At 40.5% G+C, this 15,500-nt stretch overlaps 1 protein-coding gene across 4 annotated transcripts in view; it reads left to right on the plus strand.

Moving 5' to 3' along the window:
- HOMER2 (homer scaffold protein 2) overlaps positions 1–15,500 on the plus strand; it is a 137,264-nt gene that overhangs the window by 70,581 nt on the left and 51,183 nt on the right. For all 4 annotated transcript variants that reach the window (XM_049905840.1, XM_049905842.1, XM_049905838.1 and 1 more), the window contains one exon: positions 9,041–9,172. In XM_049905840.1, the coding sequence (XP_049761797.1) occupies positions 9,041–9,172 (132 nt within the window). The remainder of the gene's footprint in view (positions 1–9,040; positions 9,173–15,500) is intronic.

The raw sequence follows: 15,500 nt of genomic DNA on the forward strand, positions 1-15,500 counted from the left end.
TTGGAACCCTATGGGGCAGTTCTACCCTGGCCTATAGGGCCGCTATGAGTCGGAATCAACTTTACAGCACTGGGTTTGGTTTTTGGTTATACAACTTGATACATTCATGCGTTCAAGAAATTATCAAAGTTGATAATTTCATAGTATCTTTATGGCAGGATACCTGAAGTTATGCTAATCTCCTTCCAGGAAACTGGGAGGTAGGGGTGTGACCTTCCTTAATGATTACATTTGAAAGAGATGGCTCCCAGATCCTTTAGGAAACATCCTTGATTTACATACTTTTCAAAGAGACAGAGAAAGAATTTACAATAAGTTATCTAAAGTGAGTTCTGAAAGAACTAGGGAGTAGGGGAGCCTTTTCCCTTATATGCTTTTTTTTTTTTTTTTTTTAATATTTTATTGTGTTTTAGGTAAAAGTTTACATAGCAAATTAGGCTCCTCTTTAACATTTTTTATACAGATTGTTCCATGCCATTGGTTATAATTTTTACAAATGTGTCAGCATTCTCATTATTTCCATTCTCTTTGTTCTGTTTCTGTTATCTAGCTTCCATTCCCCTCCTTGCCTTCTCATCTTTGCTTTTGGGTAAATGTTGACCGTTTGGCCTCATATAGTTAATTGTTTAAGGGAGCACATTCCTCATGGGTGATATCGTTTATTTTATAAGGCAGTCTGTTATTTGGCTGAAAGGTAACCTCCAGAAATAGCTTCAATTTCAAGCTTAAAGGGTATCAAAGGACAGTAGTCTCAGGGGTTCCTCTAGTCTCTATCGTTCCAGTAGGCCTGACCTTTTTGGGGATTTCAGTTTTGTTCTGCATTTTTTTCCCATTCTATTTGGGACTTTCTTTTGTGTCCCTGGTCAGAACCATCGGTAGTGGTAGCTGGGCACCATCTAGTTCTTCTGGTCTCAGGTTAGAAGAGGCTGTGGTTTGTGTGGATTATTAGTCCTGTGGATTGGTTTCTCCTTTGAGCCTTCGATTTCCTTCATTATTTTTTGCTCCATATGGGTAGAGACTAATAGTTTTATTTTAGATGGCTGCTGTCAAGCTTATAAGACTCCAGATACTACTCACCAAACTAGGATCTAGGACATTATCTTTGTGAACTGTGTTATGCCAATTGACTAAGTTGTCCCCTGAGACTATGGTCCCAAGCATTTTAATCCAGTAAACTAATCCCATGAGTTGTTTGGATATGTCTAGGAAGCTTCCATAACTGTGCACCCTAGGTAGTTTGTTATGTAAAGATATATATGTAGCACACAGAAACGTGTATATACATATGCCTACGGATACACCTATTCATGTATGTGCTTTTCCTCACATATGCCTTCCTATACACATATATGCATCCATATCTACCTGTGCAGCTACACACATATTTTTTGGTTGTTTCTACTGTTGCTGCAAAATTGTATGTGTTACAGCATTTATAGAAATTGTCCCTTTTTCTCATTGGGTTGACCGTTTTTGATAGTATGATTGCCTCAGCTGTCAATCCTGCTGCCTTTGTGAAGGTCAGTGCACGGGGTTTCCTGGGAGGACAGCCCTCCAGTTGGCCCACTAATTGTAGAGATGGGCTTCTTGTGGCCTTGAAATTGTTTAAGTATCTTGGGTGAGTCATGGTAATGTAGAAGGATGTTTTAGAGATAAATGATGCTTTCTGTCCCCCCTCTTCTTCTCCCCTCCTTTTTATTCCTCTCCTCTGGATCTTGGAAGTCCCTGAGCTTTTGGTAAGGTAACTTTTAGGGGGCAACTAGAGCACTGCACATCCTGCAGGGAACCTGCCTGAGGAATTACAGGAGCCACATGGTGAAGGGAATGGGCTTTCATTTTTTTCCCTCCCAGCTGACCTCCAGCTTGTGGAACCGTGTAGGTTATTTTTGGTAGATGCCTGGGCGCCTTGTTGGTGATAGTGAGATATAGCCATGCTGAACCAGGATCTGAGTGATCCCCCAACAGATCAAGTATGCCAGTAGAGAATGAGGAAGACCAAAGGAACTCCCACTGCAAAACCCTGCGAGACCAGCGTCTTGTGTTCCAAGAGTGAATAGACCTTTTGTCTACTCTGGGTCTGAGATGGTGAGTGGACAGTATTTGTGTGGGTAGAAGAAATATCTTAGGGGTGGGGGCAAAGAGATGGGACCTAGAGCACTGAGGGAGGCTTAGTTCTGAGCAGGCAATTGGACCCTTCCCTTATGAGACTAAAGAGAATGAGGTAGGACGGGCTTGATGAACATAGTTATGAGCTGGGTAGTTTGATGACATTAGAATTTGCCCCTTCCCCCTCCTCCGTACGTGATACAGAAGGGGAGGAAAGAGATGGACAGTTGGTTAAAGTGACACTTCTTAGAATGAGGGCTGAGGACTGTTAAAGGAGTTGGGGAATAGCTATAGCTAATCTTAGTTACCCATTTGAAGTCATACCAATAAACTGGATTAGCCTGTCATAGCACAGTCTTGCCTCATTGCTATAAACAGCAACCTTATGAGACGTTGCAGGCTTCCCATAAACATTCTAGCAAAGTATCACTTGAGAGACATGATAAATAACATGCCTGTGAACTTTTACAGATTCTGCTTCTCTCCTTCTGAATAAGATATAGTGGATTACAGCAGGCCAGTATTTCCTTTGTCAACAACTAGAAGAAGCTTGGTAAATTTGGTAAATACAATGTAAAGGCATCAGCAAGCTGTAGAAACAATGGGGTGGAGAGTGACTAAAATTCCCGAAACAGAGAACCACTCAGAGATGACAATTGGTATCTATTTTCTCCTTTGGGTGTATTTGCCAAATCTGGTGGAAGCTGAAGATTGGGCCTAGGTGAAGGGATACCTCTGGGAGAAACAGAGTCCAACAAAGTGTTTGGCAGTTGCACAGGGCTAGTGTAGCAAAACTGGAAACTTGAGGGGCTTTAAACCCAGGGGTCGTTTTCCTTACAAGGCATTTGCTCAATTCCAAGTCTGTTCCAGAGGGTGAAGAGTTAAACTGAATTTTCTGAAAAACAGAGTAAAACTTCCCTCAGATTAACAATGCTTAGAAAACAAAGACCTGTCAAGAGGAGAAGGCCTGAAAAGAAAACAGGAGAGATATGAAAGCCCCAGAAAGAGTGGTGAATTGACACTGGGGATCTATATATCATTTTCACCTGGGGCACATACTGATCCTAAAGGAGCAACTAGACACTGAAAATCCAGGGTGGGCCCCTGAGAAAAGGCTGCTGCTGGGGGACTGAGATTTTGGTGTTCAAGTGGTGTGATAAAATTGAAGACTTGAGCGGCCTGAAGCACATGGCCATTTTCTTCCTAATATTTGCCAAGTTTTGAAGGTCCATGGAATCAGAGATTATGGAACTAAGTTGAAAACCTCTAAACAAAAGAACTCAGTCTCCTCCGGGCGGGCTTTCAGACTCTCAATTGAAAGCCCTAGAAGGCCTACCCTAAAAACAAGGGTGAGCCTGAGGAAGACTGAGTCTTACCAGGACTAAAACCCAGTTCATTCCCTGAATAGATTAGGAATTCCGTATCTACCCTACTTGCCTATCACAGGAAAGAGAAAGCTTTCTCTGGTAGATGATACTATCTGGATCTTTAGCCATTCTTTCATAGACATTGTCCAACATATAATAAAAAGTTACTAGACGTGGAGAAAAATAAGACCGTATGACTAGAATTAAGAGAAAAACAAATAGATAATAGAAGCAGATCAAAGATGATCCAGATATTAGAGTTAGCATCAAGGATTTTAAAATAACTGTGATTAATATGAAGGAGTCTGGGTGGTACAAGTGGCTTATAATCAGCTGCTAACTTAGAGGTTGGGGGTTTGAACTTACCCAGTAGCTCTACAGAAGAAAGACCTGGCAAACTGCTTTCCATAGGGAAAACCCTGTGGAGCAGTTCTACTCAGTAACATATGAGGTCACCATGAGTCAGCTCCATAGCAGCTAACGACAACATGATTAATATTTTCAAGGAAATGAAAAAATGGACAAAATAGAGGAAAGGAAGGAAAATATCTATAGAGACTTAGCATTTCAAAAAAAAATCAAATGAGCATTCTAGAACAGAAAGATACAGTGTCTGAAATTAAGAACTCAGTTGATGGGTTTAACAGCAGATTGGAAACATCAGTAGTCAGGATTACACAGTAGAAAATATCCAAACTGAAGCACAGAAATTAAAAAAAAAAAAGTAAAAGAATAAAAATAAAACAAGCAAAGAACAGATGAGTGGAAAACATGTTGGACATGCTCAAAAGGTCTAGCATATATGTAATTTAAGGTTCCAGAAGGAGAAAAGAGAGAATGGAGCAGAAGTGATATTCGTGGAGAAGATGGTAAAGAATTTTCCAAAAACTGATGTATTTTAAAAAATTGATGAATCCACAGATTTAAGCAGCTGAACAAACTTTTCAAGCAGGGTAAATACAGATTTAGCTCTCTAAATCAATTAGTCATTACTTTGCAAGTAGTACATATATTGGCCTTTTAACCGCTTGCTAGTTTTATGACCATCAACAAGTCACTTGATCTGTAAAATGGGGATTGGATGAAAGATTGTATGAAAAAAGTGACTTAGAAACGGGTTAAGTTCTATAGAAACATCAGAGGACATCACTCATTCCCGGTGACTGACTCTGCGATAGCCTATCTGGGGTGAGCTTGAGAGGTGTAAAAAAAAAAAAAAATTTTTTTTTTTTTGAGAGGTGTGTCCTATACTCTGGTCAACCTTGGTTCACTGCTCTCCATTAAGGGTTGACCTGTTAGCGCAAAGCACAGATTCGAGCCATCTGCCTTAGAAGCCAGTACTGAGACTGGGTGAGGTGAGCAGCAAGAGGGTTTTTGTTGTACACTGGTATACAAGAGACAGAGGGGAATGGGCTCCTCCAAAATCTGCCTGTCTCCTGGAGGGCAACCAAAGGATGTTATAGGGACGGGTTTTGGGTCTGAAGAGCTCAAGAAATTTGTTAGTTCCCCCCTGAGGTGGGCACAATGACCACATTCTGGACATGTTGACATTTTGCGAGTATTATCAAAGATCTGACACCATCCTGGTTCCAGTCACCAGACTGGCAGTTTGATTAGTCTCACTCTACAGATTTATCGCTTATTGTTTTACTTCCCAAAGAGGAAAGTAGGTTATCATGTAAAAGGCCGGGGGAGGGAGGAAGGAAACTGTAAAATCAGAAAATCACTGGGGTATGTAAAAGTTAACTATGCAAGCTAGGTAAAAACAATACCATAATGCCCAGGACGTTAGGTCCATACACGCTATACACTGTTTTTCCCACACTGCCCCTTTCAGGCCCGGGGCATGGGTCTACTGTGAAGGCAGCAGAGAAATTTGAGTTAAGGATTCTGGATTGGTCTGGCAATTGCTTTACCTCCCAGGATTCTAGTAATTGAGAGATGACCGGGGTTGGCTTTCTGAAATCTTGTGATCCATTCTGACCCAGCTCCCAGCCACATCTGGTTGATTTCACCATGTCAGTCCTGCCTGAGGCTGAGCCAGAACCCAACCAACCTCCACGATTTGGGGAGCCCAACAGAAACATTCCCCTGTACTTGCACATGGTTTAGATCTACATTTTCCACACTCATTCCCTAACCCGCATTTCTTGATACTGTCCGATGACAGCAGGAAGAGCTCTTTACTAACTGTGTTGCATTCATATATCTCAAAAAACTTGATGAAGTTTGTCTTAACTCACATTGGCATTGGTAATATGGAAGAATTATCACAGAGGAAGGAAAAGCACCCTCAGCTGCATTGAAGACATCAGTGCTTCATAGATAGTAGAAGAGAGGTGATACATTTGTGGCTTTCCTCCTGTATAAAATAAGGAGCAGCATAATGTAGATGTTAAAAATACAGGGTTTGGAGTCAGACAACCTGGGTTTTTATCTCTACTTTCATCTGCTATTTAACCAGCTGTGTTACCTTGAGCAACTTACTTTATTTAACCTTCTGAACCTCAGTTTCTTCTTCTGTGAGATTAAGATAATAAATCATACTTCATAGGCTTGTTGTGAGGTTTCAGTGAGCTAATATAAGGTAGTAAATAGTAGTTGCTATTAATATTAACTTTAAGAAGTTATTTTACCAACTAAGCTAAGGTTTATTCTTGAGCTAATGTCACACTGGCAAACTCACTAGGCTCCCCTTTATAGAAATTATACTTCTATTATTAGTGACAGTTGTAACTTATTGCCTAGATCCCTTTTTTAAATTGAGGACCTATGTCTAAAAGGTCTGTCCTTTAGCAGAATAATTGACTGAAGGAAAGTGGTAAAGACATGTCTCATGGATTGAATTGTGTCCCCCCAAAATATGTGTGTCAATTTGGTTAGGCCATGATTCCCAGTACTGTGTGGTGGTTCTCCATTTTGTGATTGTAACTTTCCTATGTATTGTAAATCCTAATCTCTGTTTATGGTTAATGAGTCAAGATTAGATTATGTTAAAGAGGATTAGGGTGGGATTGTAATACCTTTGCTAAGGTCCTATCCCTGATCAAGTATAAAGGGAGTTTCCCTGGGGCGTGGCCTGTACCACCTTTTACAAGAGATAGAAGGGAAGTGAGCAGAGAGGGGGGACCTCATACCACCAAGAAAGCAACATCCTTTGGACCCAGGGTCCCTGTGCCTGAGAAGCTCCTTGATTAGGGGAAGATTGATAACAAGGACCTTCCTCTAGAGCCAACAGAGAGAGAAAGCTTTTCCCTGGAGCTGGCACTCTGAATTTGGCCTAGCCTACTAGACTGTAAGAGAATAAACGTCTGTTTGTTAAAGCATCCACTTGTGGTATTTCTGTTATAGCAGCACTAGATAACTAAGACACATATAAACAAAAAATAACCAATGTGCAAATAATTGACTGAAGTTTATACCAGGGAAAGCAGATCTATGCCATCCAGAAACATTTTTTTCTTTGTTTTATCAGTTAAAAGGAAAGTTCTGAATTGACTGTTGAGAATAAATGTTGCCATAATAAGTGAGATTGCTAATATATTCACTCTTCAGAATATTTCCTTAGATTGCTACTAAAACCCCAGTGCCGTCGAGTATCTAAACCACACATATTATATGCTCAGACCATGAAAAAGTATTTGATGAGGAGAAAGTAACCAGTGTATTATGCCACTACCCCCCATTATGTAAAAATTTGAGAATCTCTTATTTCCAAGGACATTATTCTTGAGTGTTTCTTAGAGTCTTAGGGCTTTCAAGGATATCTGCCCAGGTGAGCCTATTATTGATACTTTATAACACTTACCACATTATTTAGTAATTTTTGTTTATGTTTCTTCATCCTTTTCTTGACTGTGGGCCACTTGAAGACCAGAGATCTTGACTCATTCATCTCTGTATCTTCACAGAATGCCTGACTTAGAGTAAATGCCCAATAAATGTTTGTCGAATGAATGAACGGACCACGTGCAGTGTCACCTGGATACCACCTTTTACGCCTTCAAATCCATGCTCTGTGCTTGTCCACTCTGCTCTGATCCCAGAGTGACTGACCTGCAGACTATATCAGTGGGCTCTCGAGCCCTCTGTCTTCTAGCTGGGTTTGGCCAGTGGCATGAGATCAGAAGGAGAGAGGTCGCTGTGTGCTGGCTGTGTCCCTCAACAAAAGTCGCATCTCTTTTCAAGGCAGCCTGCTGCACATGACTCTTTCTCTTTCCAGGTTCTATAACCTTTCCATGCCTCATTCTTTTAGGCCAAGGAGCGGTGACAGCTAGCTTCCAGTTTCCCTACATCCTGCTCATACTTTTATAATTGGTCTCTTTGTAAATTAACCCCCCGACAAATTATCCTAATTAGAGTGAACCTTCTCCTTCCTGTTAGGAAGCAGCAAGCTCTGATTGCTTGTGGAGATTTTAAGTGGTTTGAGCTGGACACTGGGGCTTCAATTACTTAAAAAGGTACATGCACAGTTCTTAAGAGAATGTGTGACGTAGCTAGCCATTACGGGCAATGGTGTCACTAGGGGAGTGTGGACCGCACTGGGTAACAGTATCTGAGGGGGTGACACCAAAATGACTGTCTATAAAAATTTTGCATGGTGTTTCAGCAGAAATTTGTTATTTTTATAAAAATATCCCTGTAGTTAGTAATAACAAAAACATTTTTCATAAGCCCAGCTTACATATATCAATATACCTACAAGGCTAAAATTCTATGCTAATTTACTTTTTGAAGCCTCTGATGCACTCAGGTCAGAGCTGTGATTATTATTCAATTACAGTGACACTCTAAATCACACAGATTCATTGGCATGGGCTACAAGCATGCCCTGTTGTTTTTGTTGCTGCTGGTGTTTTTATAGTTGCTGATTTTGTCAAGTTTTCTGGTGTTTTAGCTACAATATTGTGGTAATTAGTATTTGTGAACCTATATCAATAACTTTTTTGAGAATGAAGTAATAATTAAAGGAAAAAGAAAATAAAGACCTCCACTCAGTTACTAATAATGTTGTAATTCACCGTAGAAAGATTTTACAAAACAATTCTGCTATTATATGTAAGCAATTTACAACTGTATTTATCACATATTATTGTATGATTAAAATTGGTAGTAAACATTAGTAAGGTTTCTGTATGGTCTGGTATAGGAGGAGGCCCGTGGGGGGGTGGGGGGGAGGTGACACCATGAGTTACTACACTGGGTGACACCAACCCTAGTGACACTCCTGATCAAGGGAGAGCTGATGCCTTCTAGCTTTGGGGAAATAAATTTCAGTTTTTGAGGCTGTTCTCCTCTTAGGAGAGAATTTTTCCCACTGACAACTTGTAAGATATTATTTTAGACTGACCGTCTGTTGTTAAGTCTCTGAAATTGCCCCTTATCATGTTTGTGTATCTGACTCAGCCTGGGATGTGCCGGAAGAGGAAGAACTCAGGACCAAATATAACAGGGTGGAGGATGCATACTTTAGGTACTAGCCCTGTCACCCAAAGACTTTTTAAGGAGATACTTTGGAGTCTACTTCAATTTTTTAATGTTTCCTCTTTGGACTGTTTTTTCTGCAGGTGATCATAAACAGCACAATCACTCCGAATATGACTTTCACCAAAACGTCGCAGAAGTTTGGGCAGTGGGCAGACAGCAGAGCCAACACCGTGTTTGGTTTGGGATTTTCCTCCGAGCAGCAGCTGACAAAGGTAGCGTGCCCTTTCCATAGTACAGTGAGTACCACATAGGATGCTATTCTCATTCAGTAACTGCTTGATGAGGAATTGAGTTGTGCTGTTGGTGAGCAGGATTCCTTCCTGGCCTTAGCTTTCACTCCTAATGAAGCCGCAGGGCTGCCAGACCAGGTACACTTTTGGAAATACCAGGTTCCTTGAAAATGGAAAAATTGTTTGGGAAAGGGAAATTCATATCTCACTCACAATCCTGTTTCAAAGCCTAAAGTTGGAATATCAGGAAGCTGCTTTGCCAGGTCACCGCTTCCACCCAAGTGTCAGCCACTGCTCCTTGTGTTCAGTGGCGTCAGGGTCCAAAGGCAGCTTGGTGGCCAAAATCGGGTCGTTTGTATTTTCAGGATTCTGAGAATTAGATGACCTTCCCATATGAGAGGATAGTTGTTGGAAGGTTGTTAACTTAAAATTTCCAAGGAAGAGACCATGTTACTGCTGCCAAGGACAGTGCACCTTTGGTGAAATAAGCTTGTTATGTCTCTGAAAAGATTACACAGTTTGTCTTGGACATCCACTAATGTAGGTGATGCTCTAGCTGGAGCTCGTGGAGAGAGGGAGTAAGGTGATCCAGTTTTTAACCTGGAGTCCCCAAACTCCTTAAAATGTCACATAATGGTGTGCACATGCGTGTGTGTGTGTGTGTGTGTGTGTGTGTGTGAGAGAGAGAGAGATGGATTGAATTATGTCCCCCAAAAATGTGCACATCAATTGGGCTGGGCCATGATTCCCAGTACTGTGTGATTTTCCTATATGTTGTAAATCCTGCCTCTATGATGTTAATGAAGGAGGATGTGCCGCAGTTGTGTTAGTGAGGCAGGATTCAACCTACAGGATTAGATTGTGTCTTGAGGCAGTTTCTTGAGATATAAAAGATAGAAGCAAGCAGAGAGACAGGGGGACTTCATACCACCGAGAAAGCAGCACCAGGAGCAGAGCGCATCCTTTGGACACAGTGTCCCTGCACCTGAGAAGCTCCTCGACCAGGACAAGGACCTTCCTCCAGAGCCGACAGAAAGAGAAAGCCTTCCCCTGGAGCCGACACCCTGAATTTGGACTTGTAACCTACTAGATTGTGAGAAAATAAATTTCTCTTTGTTAAAGCCATCCACTTGTGGTATTTCTGTTATGGCAGCACTAGAGGGCTAAGACAGTGGGTATTGCTTTTTTCCTAGGGAGAAGGTTCATAGTTTTGATTAGATTCTCAAAGCGGTCCATAACATACTTTATAGATGGTTAGAAAGGTATGGGGAGCAGATTATGGCTGACCACAGACTTGGAAGACTGCAAGAACTAAGGAAAAAAACTGACCACGCTGGGGGACTTATTTAGCCAATGGGTTTGAAGAACAGAAGTCCTCTCTTATGACAATAAATTTCCTTTTAGAGTGGTAGAAGAGCTCTGTGTAGGTATTAAGAACACTTTGGTTATAAATAAGACTGGGTATTTTACTTAACGTGTCAGTTTGTCATACTGTGGTGGCTTGCACATTGCCATGATGCTGGAAGCCATGCCACTGGTATATTTCAAATACCAGCAGGGTCACCCATGGTAGACAGGTTTCAGCAGAGCTTCCAAACTGAGACAGAGTGTGAAGAAGGACCTGGCAGTCTACTTCTGAAAAAACTGACCAGTAAAAACCTTACAAATAACAGTGAAACATTGTCTCGATAAGCCCCTCAGCTTCGAAGGCACTCAAAATACCACTGGGGAAGAGCTGCGTCCTCAAAATAGAGTTGACCTTAATGATGTGGATGAAATAAACCTTTCAGGACCTTCATTTGCTGATGTGGCACAACTCAAAATGAGAAGAAACAGCTACAAACATTCATTAATAATCAGAACATGAAACGTACAAAGTATGAATCTAGGAAAATTGGAAGTCATCAAAAATGAAATGAAACGCGCGAAGATGGAGAGCCTTGGTGTTAGTGACCTGAAATGGATTGGTATTAGCCATTTTGATTCATATAATCATATGGTCTATTATGCCAGGAATGACAAATTGAAGAGGAATGGCATTGCATTCATCATCGAAAAGAACATTTCCAGATCTTTCTTGAAGTACAACGCTGTCGGTGATAGGATAATATCCATACACCTATAAGGAAGACAGAAACCCTGGTGGCGTAGTGGTTAAGTGCTACGGCTGCTAACCAAAGGGTCAGCAGTTTGAATCTGCCAGGCACTCCTTGGAAACTCTATGGGGCAGTTCTACTCTGTGCTATAGGGTCGCTATGAGTTGGAATTGACTTGACGGCACTGGGTTTGGTTTTTGGTTTTTATAAGGAAGACCAGTTAGTATGACTATTACTCAGATTTACACACCAACCACTATTGCCAAAGATGAGGAAATTGAAGTTTACCAGTTTCTGCATTCTGAAATTGATCAAACATGCAATCAGGATGCATTAATAATTACTGGTGATTGGAATGCAAAAGTTGGAAACAAAGAAGAAGGATTGGTAGTTGGAAAACATGGCCTTGGTGATAGAAATGATGCTGGAGATCACATGATAGAATTTTTCAAGTACCTTATTCACTCTGATACCTTTTTTCAACAACAGAAACAGTAACTATGCACATAGACCTCACTGAATGGAAAACACAGGAATCAAATCAAGTGCATCTGTGGAAAGAGACAATGGAAAAGCTCAATATCATCAGTCAGAACAAGGTCAATGGCCAACTGCAGAACACACCATCAGTTATTTATATGCAAGTTCAAGTTGAAGCTGACAAGTCCACAAGAGCCAAAATACAACTCTGAGCATATCCCACCTGAATTTGGAGACTGTTTCAAGGTTAGATTTGACACATTGAACACTAATGACTGAAGACCAGATGAGTTGTGGGATGACATCAAGGATATCATACATGAAGAAAGCAAAAGGTCATTAAAAACGCAGGAAAGAAAGAAAAGATCAAAATGGACATCAGAAGAGACTCTGAGACTTGCTCTTGAATGTAGAGTAGGTAAAGCAAATGGAAGAAATGATGAAGTGAAAGAACTGAACAGAAAATTTCAAAGGGCAGCTCGAGAAAACAAAGAAAAATATTACAATGAAATGCGGGAAGACCTGAAGTTAGAAAACCAAAAGGGAAGAACACGCTCGGCATTTCTCAACCTGAAAGAACTGAAGAAAAAATTCAAGCCTCAAGTTGAAACCCTGAAAGATTCTATGGGCAAAATGTTGAACGACGCAGGAAGCATCAGAAGAAGATGAAAGGAATATACAGAATCACTGTACCAAAAAGAATTGGTTGACATTCAACCATTACAAGAGGTAGCTTATGATCAAGAACTGACGGTGTTGAAGGAAGAAGTCCAAGCTGCTGTGGCAGAAAACAAGGCTCCAGGAGTTGACAGAATACCAACTGAGATGTTTCAGCAAACTGATAAAGTGCCAGAGGTGCTCACTGACCTGCGCAAAGAAACTTGGAAAGCAGCTACCTGGCCAACCAACTGGAAGAGATCCATATTTGTGTCCTTTCCAAGGAAAGGTGATCCAACAGAATGCAGAAATTATTGAACAGTATCATATCACACACAAGTAAAATCTTGACGATAACTCAAAAACAGTTATAGCAGTACACTGACAGGGAGCTGCCAGAAATTCAAGCCAGACTCAGAAGTAGATGTGGAATGAGGGATATCATTGCTGATGTCAGATGGATCTTAACGGAAAGCAGAGAATACCAGAAAGATATTTACCTGTGTTTTATTGACTGTGCAATGTGGATCATACTAAATTTTAGATAACATTTCAAAGAATGTTAATTCTAGAACACTTAATTGTACTCATGCAGAACCTATACATAGACCAAGAGGCAGTGGTTCAAACAGAACAAGGGGATGCCGCATGTTTTAAAATCAGGAAAGGATGTAATCCATCACATAAATAAAACAAAAGATAAAAACCACATGATCTTATCAATAGATGCAGAAAAGGCATTTGACAAAGTTCAACACCCATTTATGATAAAAACTCTTACCAAAATAGGAATTGAAGGAAAATTCCTCAACATAATAAAGGGCATCTATGCAAAGTCAACAGCCAATATCACTCTAAATGGAGAGAACCTGAAAGCATTTCCCTTGAGAACGGGAACCAGACAAGGATGCCCTTTATCACCGCTCTTATTCAACATCGTACTTGAAGTCCTAGCTAGGGCAATTAGGCTAGACAAAAAAATAAAGCGTATCCGGATTGGCAAGGAGGAAGTAAAGCTATCACTATTTGCAGATGACATGATCGTATACACGGAAAACCCTAAGGAATCCTCCAGAAAACTACTGAAACTAATAGAAGAGTTTGGCAGAGTCTCAGGTTATAAAATAAACATACAAAAATCACTTGGATTCCTCTACATCAACAAAAAGAACACCGAAGAGGAAATAACCAAATCAATACCATTCACAGTAGCACCCAAGAAGATAAAATACTTAGGAATAAATCTTACCAGAGATGTAAAAGACCTATACAAAGAAAACTACAAAGCTCTACTATAAGAAATTCAAAAGGACATACTTAAGTGGAAAAACATACCCTGCTCATGGATAGGAAGACTTAACATAGTAAAAACGTCTAGTCTACCAAAAGCCATCTATACATACAATGCACTTCCGATCCAAATTCCAATGTCATATTTTAAGGGGATAGAGAAACAAATCAACAATTTCATATGGAAGGGAAAGAACCCCCGGATAAGCAAAGCATTACTGAAAAAGAAGAAGAAAGTGGGAGGCCTCACTCTACATGATTTCAGAACCTATTATACAGCTACAGTAGTCAAAACAGCCTGGTACTGGTACAACAACAGGCACATAGACCAGTGGAACAGAATTGAGAACCCAGATATAAATCCATCCATGTATGAGCAGCTGATATTTGACAAAGGACCAGTGTCAGTTAATTGGGGAAAAGATAGTCTTTTTAACAAATGGTGCTGGCATAACTGGATATCCATTTGCAAAAGAATGAAACAGGACCCATACCTGACACCATGCACAAAAACTAACTCCAAGTGGATCAAAAACCTAAACATAAAGACTAAACCGATAAAGATCATGGAAGAAAAAATAGGGACAACCCTAGGAGCCCTAATACAGGGCATAAACCGAATACAAAACATTACCAAAAATGATGAAGAGAAACCCGATAACTGGGAGCTCCTAAAAATCAAACACCTATGCTCATCTAAAGACTTCACCAAAAGAGTCAAAAGACCACCTACAGACTGGGAAAGAATATTCAGCTATGACATCTCAGACCAGCGCCTGATCTCTAAAATCTACATGATTCTGGCAAAACTCAACCACAAAAAGACAAACAACCCAATCAAGAAGTGGGCAAAGGATATGAACACACATTTCACTAAAGAAGATATTCAGGCAGCCAACAGATACATGAGAAAATGCTCCCGATCATTAGCCATTAGAGAAATGCAAATTAAAACTACGATGAGATTCCATCTCACACCAACTAGACTGGCATTAATCCAAAAAACACAAAATAATAAATGTTGGAGAGGCTGCGGAGAGATTGGAACTCTTATACACTGCTGGTGGGAATGTAAAATGGTACAACCACTTTGGAAATCCATCTGGCGTTATCTTAAACAGTTAGAAATAGAACTACCATACAACCCAGAAATCCCACTCCTCGGAATATACCCTAGAGATACAAGAGCCTTCACACAAACAGATATATGCACACCCATGTTTATTGCAGCTCTGTTTACAATAGCAAAAAGCTGGAGGCAACCAAGGTGTCCGTCAACGGATGAATGGGTAAATAAATTGTGGTACATTCACACAATGGAATACTACGCATCGATAAAGAACACAGTGACGAATCTGTGAAACATTTCATAACATGGAGGAATCTGGAAGGCATTATGCTGAGCGAAATTAGTCAGAGGCAAAAGGACAAATATTGTATAAGACCACTATTATAAGATCTTGAGAAATAGAAAAAACTGAGAAGAACACATACTTTTGTGGTTACGAAGGGGGGAGGGAGGGAGGGAGGGAGAGGATTTTTTATTGATCAATCAGTAGATAAGAACTGCTTTGGGTGAAGGGAAAGACAACACTCAATACAAGGAAGGTCAGCCCAATTGGACTGGACTAAAAGCAAAGAGGTTTCCGGGATAAAATGAATGCTTCAAAGGTCAGCGGACCAGGGGCTGGGGTCTGGGGAGCATGGTTTGAGGGGACTTCTAAGTCAATTGGCAAAATAATTCTATTATGAAAACATTCTGCATCCCACTTTGAAATGTGGCGTCT

Source organism: Elephas maximus, chromosome 13 (assembly GCF_024166365.1).
Source record: "Elephas maximus indicus isolate mEleMax1 chromosome 13, mEleMax1 primary haplotype, whole genome shotgun sequence".
Lineage (NCBI taxonomy): Eukaryota > Metazoa > Chordata > Mammalia > Proboscidea > Elephantidae > Elephas > Elephas maximus.